We start from the raw sequence: 13,656 nt of genomic DNA, 5'->3' as shown, positions 1-13,656 counted from the left end.
AGGAAATGGGCCCAGAGCTGTGTCTCGTCCAGTCTGGCAGGAAACTGCCCATCTCACTGTGTCAGTCCCTTCTGTGTCCTCGCCCTAAGCCTCTACCCTGACTGCCCTTGCTCTGAGCTGAAATAATCTCACTAATGAGAAAAAAATGTGCTGGTTTATGCCTCTGTGGGCTGGCTAGGCTGGTGGGTACCAGTGGGGAGAGGCCTGCTGACATGGCCTGGAGGAAACAGAGTGCACAGGGCAAGGATGATGTGCACGAGTGATGTGTGACTCCCGAGGCTCATAGCCTCATGCAGCCCCTCCCTCTGAGAGTACAGATGGGGAAACTGAGGCCTGAGAAGGCAAGAGATGTAACTGAGGTCACACAGAAAATCCGTGGCCCTCAGGACAAGCACCCAGTTTGCTGGTACTTCAAAGATAAAAATAAACAAACTTTATAAATGGAAAAGATGAATAAAAGAAGAAATGAAGTATAAGGAATATGATAAATATAATAAAGATTACACACAATCTTGGCGAGGCACAGTGGCTCATGCTTGTAATCCTAACACTTTGGGAGGCCCAGATGGGCAGATCATTTAAGGTCAGAAGTTCAAGACCAGCCTGGCCAACATGGTGAAACCCCATCTCTACTAAAAATACAAAAATTAGTCAGGCATGGTGGTGCACGCCTGTGGTCCCAGCTACTTGGGAGGCTGAGGCACGAGAATTACTTGAACCTAGGAAGCGGAGGTTGCAGTGAGCCAAGATCACGCCACTGCACTCCAGCCTGGGTGACACAGCCAGACCTTGTAACAACAACAACAACAAAAGTAAAAGAATCAGTATTCCTTAAAAAAAAAAAGAAAATTACACACAATCCCATCATCCATGACACTCCTTTATACATTTTGGTTTCTTCTCTCCTTTCTGAGTAGTTTTTAAAAATTATCTTCAATCATTTATTTATTTATCGAATTTTCTTTCTTTTTTTTTTTTTTTGGAGACGGAGTCTTGCTCTGTCATCCAGGGTGGAGTGCAGTGGCGCGATCTCGGCTCACTGCAAGCTCCGCCTCCCGGGTTCATGCCATTCTCCTGCCTCAGCCTCCCGAGTAGCTGGGACTACAGGCACCCGCCACCACCCCCGGCTAATTTTTTTTTTTGTATATTTAGTAGAGATGGGGTTTCACCGTGTTAGCCAGGATGGTCTCTATCTCCTGACCTCATGATCCACCCGCCTCGGCCTCCCAAAGTGCTGGGATTACAGGCGTGAGCCACCTGCGCCCAGCCCTATTTATTGAATTTTCTAGAGATAGGGTCTTGATCTATTGCCCTAGAGCTGGGATCTAGATCCAGAGAACCAGCAATCTGAGAAAGCTGTTACATCTCCATCCTAAGATTTCATTTGAAAGCGTTTCATGGCTGGAGGTGTCTTTGAGAATCTTTGGTTTAGCTCATTCCAGTGCTTTTTCTCCAATGCCAGACCACCTGCAGCCAGGGCAAGAGAACCCTGTGGGCTAGAGAGATCCTGGAGGGTGTTAAGGAGGCAGTGGGGTTGGAGCTGAGCCGTTAAAGATGGTTCAGCATCAGGAATGGGAAGGGGTCATGTTTCATTGTGGGGGATTGTTTGTATCTGAACTGCCTGGGGGTCTAGGTGGGAGACTTCTGGGGAGGGCTTTGGAGGGAGCATCTGGGGAAGGTGAGGTGAAGACAGGCTCAGAAAGCTGTTTGCCTTAGGAGAGGCCAGAGGGAGATAGGACAGGTGAGGCCTTTGCAGCCTGGCTGGGCTGCCTGCAGACCTAGGGCTGGCTGGCTCAGGGTGAGCATAGACTGCCGGTGATGGAGCAATGGAGGATGGAGCTACAGGCTCCTGATAATTCACCCCTTTCCAAGGGCCAGCCCTGGAGAAAGGCTTGTGTTCAGAGCGCATGAAGAACCCCAGGTTCTCCCTCTGTGAAGTGGAAACTCTTTGTGTTGAGTGACACAACTGCACTAGCAGCCCTTGCCTTGGGGCCTGGCAAATCCATCATGAAACAGACGTTTGAGATTATAATGAGATTTACTGTAGAGAGATGTGTCCTGTTTTCTGTGTCTGCACTCTGCTGGCTGTGTGGACTGGGGGGAGTTGCTTAAAGTGGTCTATAAAATAGAACGATCAGGCCCTGCCACGGGGCTCGCCTGGAGTTAGTGTGAATGTCAAATGGGGGCCCAGGGAGGGAGGTGACGGGTTAGGGAGGGACACTGACACCTTTCATCCCTGCCACAGCCGAACACCCAGAGAAAAGTGAAAACTATTAAAAGACACAAAGAAGCTCTGAACAGATGAAGCATATGCCATGTTCATGGATGGGATAAATTAATGTTGCACAGATGTCAGTTCTCCCAATTCACCTATCAACTCAGTGAAATCGCAATTAAATCACAGCTGGAGTTGTGCAAATGGATTTAAACATGTATGTGGAAGAGGCCGGGCACAGTGGCTCATGCCTGTAATCCCAGCACTTTGGGAGGCTGAGGCGGGTGGATCATGAGGTCAAGAGATCAAGACCATCCTGGCCAAAATGGTGAAACCCCATCTCTACTAAAAATACAAAAATTAGCTGGGTGTGGTGGCGCATGCCTGTAGTTCCAGCTAGTCAGGAGGCTGAGGCAGGAGAATCGCTTGAACCTAGCAGGTGGAGGTTGTGGTGAGCTGAGATCGCACCATTGCACTCCAGCCTGGGCAGCTAGAGAGAGACTCCATCTCAAAAAAACAAAAACAAAAACAAAAAAACGGTATGGGGGAGAATAAAAACCAAATATAATTTAGTCCATTTTGAAAACAGAGTGCAAACAAGGGAAATTCACTCTACCAAATACTAAATGATGTTCTCTAAAGCTATAATAATAAAAACCGTACGAAACTAGCCCAGGAACAAAAGGCCAGCAGAACAGAATAGATTGTTCAGCAATAGACCCAGGTACTTACGATAAAGAATGAAGGGATGGACTCTTGGGCTGATGGGGTTGGAAAGACTGGCTCATTCTATGGAGAGAAATAAAGGTGGCTCCCTAAACCTTACACCCCATATACAACCCTGATTATTAAAGACCTGGATGCGAGATGGAAAATTACAAAGCTGGTGAAAGAAAATATAGAAAAGTGGCCATGCATGGTAGCTCACGCCTGTAATTTCAGCATTTTGGGAAGCCAATGTGGGTAGATCACTTGAGCCTAGGAGTTCAAGACCAGCCTGGGCAACATGGCGAGACCCCATCTCTACAAAATATACAACAATTAGCTGGACATGGTGGTGTATACCTGTGGTCCCAGCTACTCGGGAGGCTAAGGTGGGAGGATGGCTTGAGCCTGGGAGGCAGAGGTGCAGTGAGCTGTGATCGTGCCACTACACTCCAGCCTGGGCGACAGAGTAAGATCCTGTCTCAAAAAACAAAAATAAAAAATAAAAAAGAATAGACTGTTCAGTGACAGAACCAGGTATTTATGATAAAGAATAAAGGGATGGACTGTTTGGCTGATGGTTTAGGAAAAACTGGCTCACTCTATGGAGAGAAATAAAGGTTGGTCTCCAGACTTTATACTCCATATACAGTCTCAGTGTATTAAAGACCTAGACATGAGATGGAAAATTATAAAGCTAATGAAAGAAAAATATAGAAAAGTATCTTCAAGACCTATGAGTAGCTCTACCTATAGGTCATGATGATACTTTTCTATATTTTCTTTCATTACCCATAAGTAGGGAATTAAAATGCGATTCAAATGGCAAACATTGATAGATTCCATTGCACTAAAATTAAGGATTTTTTTTTTGCCAACAATAAAGGACACCATCAGCAAGGATACCAAATAGACGACGGAGTGGAGGAAGTATTTGTGATATCTAAAAATGACAAGGGATTGATATCTAGAATATGCAAGGAATTATTGCAAAGCTACAAGAAAAAGACAGGAAATAATAGAAATATGGTCAAAGGATGTGAATAGGCAGTTCACAGAAGGGAAAACCCAAATGACTAACAAGTAATGAAGAGGTGCTCAAACCCACGGATATTCAGAGAAATGCAAATGAAATGACACTGGGCTCCACTTCACACCCATCAGATCGGCCCAAATCAGAACATTGGCTAATGATGAGTTTGGGGGCAAGAGAGTGGCAGAAACCCTATAGTCCTGACAGTGGAGGCATCACTAGGGTGGTCATCCTGGAGAAATTCTCTCTTTTCTTTTCTTTTTTAAAAACCAGCTTCTACATCAAGAACACAGTCCTGGAGAAATTTCTGGCAGTGTTAGTGAAATAGGTACACAAATACTCCCTGATCCAGCAGTCCTACGCCAGAGAAATTCAAACACCTGCAAACACCACCACGTGTTTTGTAAGGACACAGTGATTGTTGGAGAGATGCGGAGGAGGATGAGAACAGGGATTGAGGAAAAAAATCAAGCCAAAGAGGAACCTTGTACAGCAAGATCTGTGCAGTATGATTCACTCAACTCTCTGTACCTGAGGTCCAAAATATGAGAGTGAGAGAGAAGTTACGCAAAAAAAAAAAAAAAAGATTCCATTCAGACCCGCCCCCAAATTTTGAAATACCTAAGGTTTATTGACAAAAAAGAGGAAGGGGGTGGGAGGAGGAGGGACTAGATGAGGGGAATCACGTTCCTCCCCAGGCCAGAGTGGCCTTGTTTGTAAAGAGGAAAAGAGGGGAACTCAGGGGTAGTGGGGAAACTGAGGCCAGAGTGCATAGAATATATGGTGGAAAGGCAGCTGTTGCTTATGTTTGAGACTTTGTCTAGAGAAATGTGGTCCACAGATGGCTCCACCTGCTACTTGGAGAGACCAGTGAGATGGGGAGGCTTTGGTGGGGTGGGGGTTTTGGAAAGTGGGGGTTGGGGAAGGGGGACAGAGAGTGGGTTTGGAGGGGTTACAGGTTGGGAGTTAGAGGTGGAGAGACCAGGATCCTGGAAAGGGTAACACTCACTTGGCAGGGCCACGATGAGGCTGAAAGAATTGAAAAGAATTGAAAGGGAGAATTGAAAGCCCTTTGAAAATACAAAGGGCTGTAAAAGGAAACCCACTGACAAGATCAAACGCCCCCGCTGCAGATGTGGGGATTGGGACTCTCACGCGCTGCTGGCAGGAGTGTCCAGGGTGCAGCCCCCTGAGAGGAATTTGGCAGGGCCTGGTGAAAATGAAAACGTGCAAACCCACGGCCTGCCACTGCCCAGCAGTTCTACTTTCCAGGTTTAAGACCTTGAGAAACATTCAACCTTGGGCCTCGGGAGACAGATACAAGAACGCACATCTCAGTGTGTGCAGTGGAGTCAAAGTACAAACACCCCAAAGGCCCATTCCAGGGGAGTGGGGCAGCAAGGTGTGAGACAGGCACCGGGCAGGCGCAGCACTGAGTAGCAGCAGCAGCAGGTAGAAACAATAAGCGGATCTGAACTCATCAATATGGAAAGTTCTCAGAAACACAGCCGAGGGGAAGAAAGCAAGGGGCAGGACGGTGCACCTGGTGTTTCATCGTTTGTGTAGATGTAGACGCGTGTATCTAGAATAACACTCTACAATGGTGTGTGGAAGCAGAAAACAGACCGGAGAGAAACACCACAAACCCAGAGGAATTGCTCTTTTGGGGGCTGAATCAAGGGGACTACAACTTTGGCTGGGTGTCAAGGATTTCCATTTGAATTATAAAAGTATTTGAAGCAAAAAATAATCAACATATGTTTACTGAGAGCCTACTATTTTTTTTAAAATATCTAATTGAAGGCAGGGCGAGGTGGCTCACGCCTGTAATCCCAGCACTTTGGGAGGCCGAGGCGGGCGGATCACGAGGTCAGTAGTTCGAGACCAGCCTGACCAACATGGTGAAACCCCATCTCTACTAAAAATACAAAAATTAGCCAGGCGTGGTGGCACGTGCCTGTAATCCCAGCTACTTAGGAGGCTGAGGCAGGAGACTGGCTTGAACCTGGCAGACGGAGGTTGCAGTGAGCCAAGATCGTGCCATTGCGCTCCAGCCTGGGTGACAGAGCGAGACTCTGTCTCAAAAAAAAAAAAAAAAAAAAATTGTCCAGGCATGATGGCACATACCTGTAATCTCAGCTACTTGGGAGGCTGAGGCATGAGAATCACTTGAACCCAGGAGGCAGAGGTTGCAGTGAGCTGAGATCACACCACTGCACTCCAGCCTGGGCAACAGAGCAGGACTCATCTCAAAAAATATATATATATATATATATTCGATATCTGTGCAGCTTCTTAGGTGCTGGGAACCCAGCAGAGAGCAAAACAGACAAGGTCCCTGCCTTCATGGGAGAAACAGATGATAAACAGATCCAAAGAGAAATTATAACAACTGCTATTAAGAAAAGTAAAGCAGCTATTTTGGTGGGAGGGGAGGCGGGGGCGGGGTGCCAGGGATGCCTCTCTGAGGATGTGGCATTTGAGCAGAGACTGATAAGGGGAAGTGAGTCATGCAGGTATCTGGAGGAAAGGTGATCCAGGCAGAGGGAACTGCCAGTGCGAAGGCCTCAAGGTGGGAGAATGCTTTGTGTGTTCCAGCAAGGGCGGCCAGGCCAGAGGGTTCAGGGAGGAGTGAGGGCAACCCTGGCTGTTACCACTGGTCAGTTCTGGGTAGTGGAATATGGATTTTTTTTATATGATGCTTTAATTTTTTTAATTTCTAAAAAAAAAACAACTAAACAAAGATAATGTAGGGTTAAAAAGGTTACTGCTGGGAGGCTGGGTGCAGTGGGGCCTGTAATCCCAGCACTTTCGGAGGCCTAGGTGGCTGGATCGCTTGAGCTAAGGAGTTTGAGACCGGCCTGGGCAACACAGTGAAACCCTTCTCTACTATTAAAAATAATAAGATAAAGTGTAACTAGAAGACAACTTAAAAAAAATAAAGGCTGGGCATGGTGGCTCATGCCTATAATTCCAGCACTTTGGGAGGCTACTGAAGCGGGTGGATCACTTTTGAGCTCAGGAGTTTGAGACCAGCCTGGCCAACATGGTGAAACCCCGTCTCTGCTTAAAAAAAATGCAAAAAATTAGCCAGGCATGGTGGTGGGCACCTGTAATCCCAGCTACTTGGGAGGCTGAGGCAGGAGAATTGCTTGAAGCCGGGGGAGGTGGAGGTTGCAGTGAGCCAAGATCAAGCCATTTCACTCCAGCCTGGGTGACAGATCGAAACTCTGTCTCAAAAAAAAAAAAAAAAAAAAGCTAGGCATGGTGGCTAACACCTATAATCCTAGCACTTTGGAAGGCAGAAGTGGGAGGATCATTTGAGCCTAGGAATTCGAAAACAGCCTGGGTAACATGGCGAAAACCCATCTCTACAAAAAATACAACATTAGCCAGGCATGGTGGCATGCGCCTGTGGTCCCATCTACTCAGGAGGCTGAGGTGGGAAGATCACTTGAGACCAGGAGGTTGAGGCTGCAGCGAGCTGTGATTGCACCACTGCACTCCAACCTGGGTGGCAGAGTGAGACCCTGTCTCAAAAAAAAAAAAAAAAATGTTACTGCCACGTGTAAAATACAGCAGTGTGGTTTGTGGTAGGATGAAAAGGAGAATTTCCCATCAGGAAAAGGCCCTGCATAAAGGGCAAACTGTGCACCCCTCCACCTGGGCAATCATTCCCACAGGTCAGGCAAGACCTGCCTTGTGCCGATAAAGGCAGGGGTTTGGAGTCAAGCCTAGCCCTGCTGTGCCCCACCGCACACATCTGGTGCATCCACCCCACACATCTGCACCCCACACATCTGCACCCCACTCCACACAACTTCAGAACAAGAGGGGCACTTGGTCTAATCCAGAGATGGCAAAGGCCAGGTGTTTGTGCTGAGGACAGCCCCTTCCCACCCAGGGCACACCGGGCTGCTCCATCCTGCATCCTTTCCTGCAGAGCCCAGGCTCAGAGTCCTTCTCAACACAGAGCCCTAGGCAGCCATCACCAAGTGGAGCTGCATATAGGGTGAAACCAGCCTGCCTCCCCTGAAATCCAACTCCTCATGTTACAGATGAGGATGCTGAAGCCCAGAGAGGGGTAGGCACTAGCCCAAGGTCACACAGGAAGGGGCTAGAATGGGGATTCCTGAGTCTTAGCTAGTCCCGCTTGCTGGGTTTAGAAACCAAGGTTCTTCTCCAGAAGGTCTGGGACTGATTCTGGGGTTGAGTCCTGGGAAGAGGCTACTCAGAACAGGGAGGTTTTAGTGAAGCAAGGGGAGGAGGAGGCCTGGAGGCTCTCTTGGCTTCCTTCCCCAAATTGCCTGTGGTCCTCTTTGAGTACTGGGAGAGAGGGGGTGCTGCACCCCCAGGCCCTCCTCTTCTTTGGAAGGAGATGGGGACAGGAGCTGGTGTTTCTCGGTGCCCCCAGCCCACAGCATGGTATGGCCAGCTCAGCCCAAGATGTGGCCCCAGGGAAGGGAGGAGGACTGGTGGGAAGGCCAGATGAAGCAGGCAGTTGTAGGGCTGTGGCTAACACCAAATGCTGCTTCCTGTTCGTGATTTTAGGACATGAGTCATCAAGGGGCTGGCCCAGCACATTCAGGGCGCTGAGATAAGCAGGACTGAGGGACAAGAAAAGGTTACTTGCCCTGGCTGTGGGCCAGCCTTAAGCAGGGAAGGAGTAGGGTTCCTGCTGTCCAAGCAACCCTGTAAGATAGATTCCCACTGGGACCCTGAGGCCAGGTCAGAAGGAGTTGGCTTTGTGGCTGGCTCTGAAAGCTCACTCCAAAAAGAATATTGCATGGAGACCTCCCCATGGTGGAAAGAGCCCCTCCCAGCACAACCACAGCTCAGCCTTCCAAACCGCCCTCAGCCACACACAGCACCTGCTGCACCTCAACCCTCTGTACGGTTTCTCAGCAGGTGCCCCTCAGTCACCGAGGGGTCCATTAAAAAGCCAGATCATTAGGCCCTCAACAGACATGGGCGTGGGGCCCAGGACTCTGCATGTTTCACAAGCCTTCCAGATGATTCTTATGCTGGTTGAAGCTGGAAAGCCACTCCTCCAAAAGATCCACTAGAATGCCCGGTACACAGTAGGTGTTCAATAACTGTCAGTGGACAGATCGGCTGTCCTCGCACACGTGGCCTGCCCGCGGCCCTGCCTTCTTCCACCCTCGCTTGCAGGAGTGCAGTCATCCACCTACTGGGGTGGGAGATGGCAGGGGACCTCTGAGGGCTATAGACTGAGCTGGGAAGTGAGGAGAGGCTCCAGGGAGCGTCTGGCCAAGAGCTCAGATTCTGCACTTGCAGTCCCTGAGTTGGGGACCTGAGGGCCACAGTTCCATCTCTGCTTGAAGTCTGTGTTGTCAACAAGGAGCAAATGGGGACTTTTCTGCACTGTGGGGCTGGGAGTCTACCAGAGGCATGGCTTGGGAGTCTGGGTTGGGTATGTAGGGCCTGGGAGTGATTGGGCTGGACTGGGTTGCTGAGCCTTGACCTGGACATCCATGTACCCATTCATTCATTCATTCATTCTCTCAAGTCTTCATCCCTTCATCGCCTCCTGCACACCCTTCATCCTGTATTTGGTCCTTATTCACTTCAACTTTATCAAGCCCCTCCTGTTAGGTATCTCCTGGGCCAGAACATACAGGAGATGCACAAGAAGGGGCTCAATCAAGGGAAATAGAGGGGACCAAGAGCAAGTCCCCCTATCCTCGGGTATCACACGGTTCAGCATTGTGAGAGCTCCGTGCTGAGAAGAGCGCCTTGGCTATGGAGAGGCCACCAAACGAGGTTTGAACCCGCTGTACCCCGTATTAGCTGGATAAGCATACCATAAAGCTTGCCCCCCACCTGGTGCAAGGCAAAGTGTGTAAGTCATCTTTCCATAACCGCTAGTATCACAATTACTAAGAGAGGCGAGGGCCATGTAAGCAACTAATACCGGAGTAAGTGTTATGCTGATAGTCTGTAGACATACCATGTTATCCTGCCCAGCTTGCTGGGGTGTGGTCAAGGGTGGTTTCACAGAAGAGCACGAGTGGAGCTGTGACTGGAAGGACAAGTAGGTGATCACTAAACAAACAAAGAGGAAAAGACACCTCAGGCAGAGGAAACTGCATGGACAAAAGCATGGAGGTGGGAACTCAGGGTTGCCCCGAATGCCCAGGGAGTTAGCGTGTAGAGCTGGGGTTCGTGGTGGGGCTCTGCCTGGTGGGTCAGCTGGGCCAGGACATGAAGGCCTCCAGTGCCTTGTGGAGGAGGCTGAAATCAGTTCTAAAGGTCATGGGGAGCCATGGGCTAGGTTGCTTCTCAACCTTGGCGTTCTGGACGTTTTGGGCTGGATAATTCTCTGTGGATGAGGCTGTCCTGAGTGTTGTGGGTTGTTGGTAGAATCCTGGCCTCTACCTATGAGATGCCAGCAGCACCTCTCCCTGCCCCCTGCAGCTGTGACCACCCAAAATGTCTCCAGACATTGCCAAACGTGCTGGGGTGGGAGAGGGGGTAAAATGACCTCTGGGTTGAGAAATCCTGGGCTAGGAGAGTGGCACGAGTGGCTTATGCTTTGCAGGGCTGGGCCTGACCACTCCATGGAAAGGCAGATTCAGGGACAGAGCCTGAAGGCCAGAGCCTCATCGGGTGGCCCAGAGCATCATGGGTGGGAGATAGAGCCAGGGCTGGTCTGTGGGGCAGAAGGAAAGAGTCCAGGCCCTCCACACTGCCTCTGCTGTCACTGAGTTTTACCAGATTCCCCAGTGGCAGGTACAATATGGTGAGTGTCAAGATCAATCCCGCCCCCCCACTGAAGAAAAAGTCCCAGACCACGTGTGCAGGTCATGTGGAGAGACAAACTGGTTCAGCCAGAACTGGCCATCGCCACCCCCAGCCTAAATAAGATGTGGGGTTGGAGAAGCCAAGAGAGGATTTTGGGGAAGGAGTCGCCACTGGGCTGAGTGCCCCCTGCTGCCCTTTGGGGAGGAGAGGGCACTTCCTCTTACCTTGGGCCAAGCAGGAGGGGATACGAGGGAGCCATCTGGGAGCTTCATATCCCAGGAGTTTAAGGACCATAACACCGATGGAAGATTCTTGTCTATTTTGTCCACTGCTGAGTCCCCAGCACTCCGGGGCTGGCACACAGTAGGTGCTTAATAAAGGAGCCTGTGGCTGGATGGACCTGAGCCAGCATTGCTGGAGCGAGCCAGGGTGCACGGAGAGTTAGCTGGGCTGCTATAGGTGCGCAGCAAAGGGCAGGACAACCACGGACCCCAGCGAGGAGGCCAGCCTGACCATCTCCATCCCAAAGTGCTTCCTAGTAGGGGAGGCGGCCTCAGCAGGAGAAGCCAGGAGGACACCATCCTGTAGGAGCTGAAGGGGAGGTGGTGAATTGTGGCCAGCAGGAGGTGCAGGCATTTCTGGTGCTGGGGAGCTGTGGCCAGTGGAGTCAGTAAGAAGGTCTCCAAGAAACCTGCACTAGAGCCCCAGAGAGAATGAGCTGGAAACTGTCCCCAAAGTCCCCAATGCCAGATGGGTGACAACTTTGGCTGCCATGGAACACTGTGCCCTTTCCTTCCCAAACCCTCACCCCTGGGCCTGACCCTGGAGTTGAGAACTGCACTTGGCAGAGTTCAGAGAGGTCACCTGCTCTCAAGCCTGGGTGGGCCTGGAGAAGGGGAGAAGCCCCATGTTGCATAGAGATTAAGCTTGAATTCGCTCCCAGGATGGAACCTAAGCCTGGGAGGATCCCCACCTTCAGAAGGTGATGGTCCAATTCACTGGGATAGGGAAACTGGCAGGGGGAGCCGGTTGTTGAGGGGTGGGGGTGCAGAGAGTCTGTTGGACCCATTGGTCTTGAGGTGTGTGGGGGAAAACTAGAGAGAACTATTGTCCCCTGCTTCCACCAGGTGACATCTCCCTCCTGCCTTTGGCTCTATTTTAGGGATCAGGGAGTCCTTGGAGCTGCTCCCAGGCAATTCTCATAAGGGCCAGAAGAGCTCTGCATGCATGTCTAGCGGCTCTGCAGAGTTAAGGCTGTGGGTCATACCAGCCACACACTCAGCGTGGTCCATGTCACAGAAACATGTGGAAACCAGGTGATTTCCCAGCCTCCTGGTCCGGAGGGGGGGTTTTCCATCCCCAGGGAGTCACTTCCCAGTTTCTCACTCAGCACTCAGCACCTAGAAGCACCATCCTTGCAGGCTCCACTGTGGCGCTGGTGGCCTAGAGCAAGGGTCTCTGTACCTCTTCAGGCAGCCTGCAGTGAGGAAACGGGGAACAGAATAGCCTCCTGTCACCCAGCCCACCCCAACCCTTAGAAATGCCCTATGTGCTGGGGGCTAGGACCCCCGTAATCCAGGGCTGGAGGAATGTGCCCTGGCCCCGCAGGGCTGGCCCTGTATTAGGGGTGGCACTCAAAGTGGGGATTGGGGGACAGATCGCAGCTGGAATGGGTGCTCGGTCATGATGTAAATCCTGGGGAAGCCAGCTCTCCTGGGCATGGTCTCAGCAGCCCCTCAGGGCCCTGCAGCTTCCCTGGTGACATTCTCTCCCAGCCTCTGTTCATCTGCCCGCTGCCTGGGCAGGAGACTTGAGCAGGGAAGTGTGGAGTCTTCTCACTGTGAGAAGGCTGGATGCATGTTTAAGGATAAATGAACACATGAAGAGTAGTAACAACAGCCAAGATGTATAAATGCCTATTGTTATATATGTAGATACTTACTTAAGTATATATAAAGTACAGAATGCATTATGTATATTACATATCTTTAAATTTTTAGAATAGTCCTACGAGGTCAGTTCAGAGATCCAGACCCAGGTGATCTGGCTCTAGAGTCTAAACAGGCCGGGTGCAGTGGCTCACACCTATAATCCCAGCACCTTGGGAGGCCAGAGGCAGGAAGATCACTTGAGGGTGAGAAGAGCACTTGAGCTCAGGAGTTCGAGATCAGCCTGGGCAACATGGCGAAACCCCGTCTCTACAAAGAAATCAGCCCAGCGTGGTGGCCCGAGCCTGTAGTCCCAGTTACTCGGGAGGCTGAGGTGGGAGGATCGCTTGAGCCCAGGAGTTGGAGGCTGCAGTGAGCTATGGGTGAAAGAGTGAGACCTTGTCTCTAAAAAAATTAAAAAATAAGAATTAAATATATTTAAAATAGAGTCTAAATGAGTGAATGATCTAGAATTCTCTTGGTTCCCCTAAAGCAGGTGTCAGCTTTGGGGGACGTTCTTCCAAATTAGTGCCTCACCCTCATGGGACAGGGAAGCCTGTGGGAGCTGGGAGGGCAGGTGGAGGCCGGGCAGGTGCAGATGGTGATTCGAAGAGCAGGGGATGATAGGAGGAGGTTGAGGGGTCACCCGAATGCTGGGAGTGACGCTGGAGGTATCCGCCCAGCGATGCTGGGGTGGTCGGGTCGGAGGCCCAGCAGCGGCTGGGGAGGGGCGTGGAGGAGGCGAGTCCAAGGCCGGCTGGCCCCGCCCCGCCCCTCCCCGCCCCGCCCCGCCGCCTGGCCTCCGGCCCGCCGGGGCGCGGGCTTTCGCTTTCAGTCGCCGGCTCGCAGGCGCAGCGGAGCCTGGAGAGAAGGCGCTGGGCTGCGAGGGCGCGAGGGCAGGGGGCAGCCGGACCCCGCCCGCACCCATGGCGCCCTTCGCCGTCTGGGCCGCGCTGGCCGTCGGACTGGAGCTCTGGGCCGCGGGGCACGCCTTGCCCGCCCAGGTGGGT

General features: G+C 51.1%; 1 protein-coding gene across 3 annotated transcripts in view; it reads left to right on the top strand.

Annotated features, from left to right (window-relative positions):
- The window catches only part of TNFRSF1B (TNF receptor superfamily member 1B), a 58,575-nt gene that overhangs the window by 3,367 nt on the left and 41,552 nt on the right, over positions 1 to 13,656 (top strand). For 2 of the 3 annotated variants that reach the window (XM_024235564.2, XM_063715006.1), the window contains exon 1: positions 13,438 to 13,650. The exons of the other annotated variant lie outside the window; for it this stretch is intronic. In XM_024235564.2, the coding sequence (XP_024091332.2) occupies positions 13,573 to 13,650 (78 nt within the window). In that variant the 5' untranslated portion in view covers positions 13,438 to 13,572. Of the gene's footprint in view, positions 1 to 13,437; positions 13,651 to 13,656 lie in introns of those variants that run through there. 3 annotated transcript variants of the gene reach the window in all.

Source organism: Pongo abelii, chromosome 1 (genome assembly GCF_028885655.2).
Source record: "Pongo abelii isolate AG06213 chromosome 1, NHGRI_mPonAbe1-v2.0_pri, whole genome shotgun sequence".
NCBI classification, from domain to species: Eukaryota; Metazoa; Chordata; class Mammalia; order Primates; family Hominidae; genus Pongo; species Pongo abelii.
The sequence above is the reverse complement of the archived record's forward strand: the minus strand, read 5'-3'. Positions and strand labels throughout refer to the sequence as shown.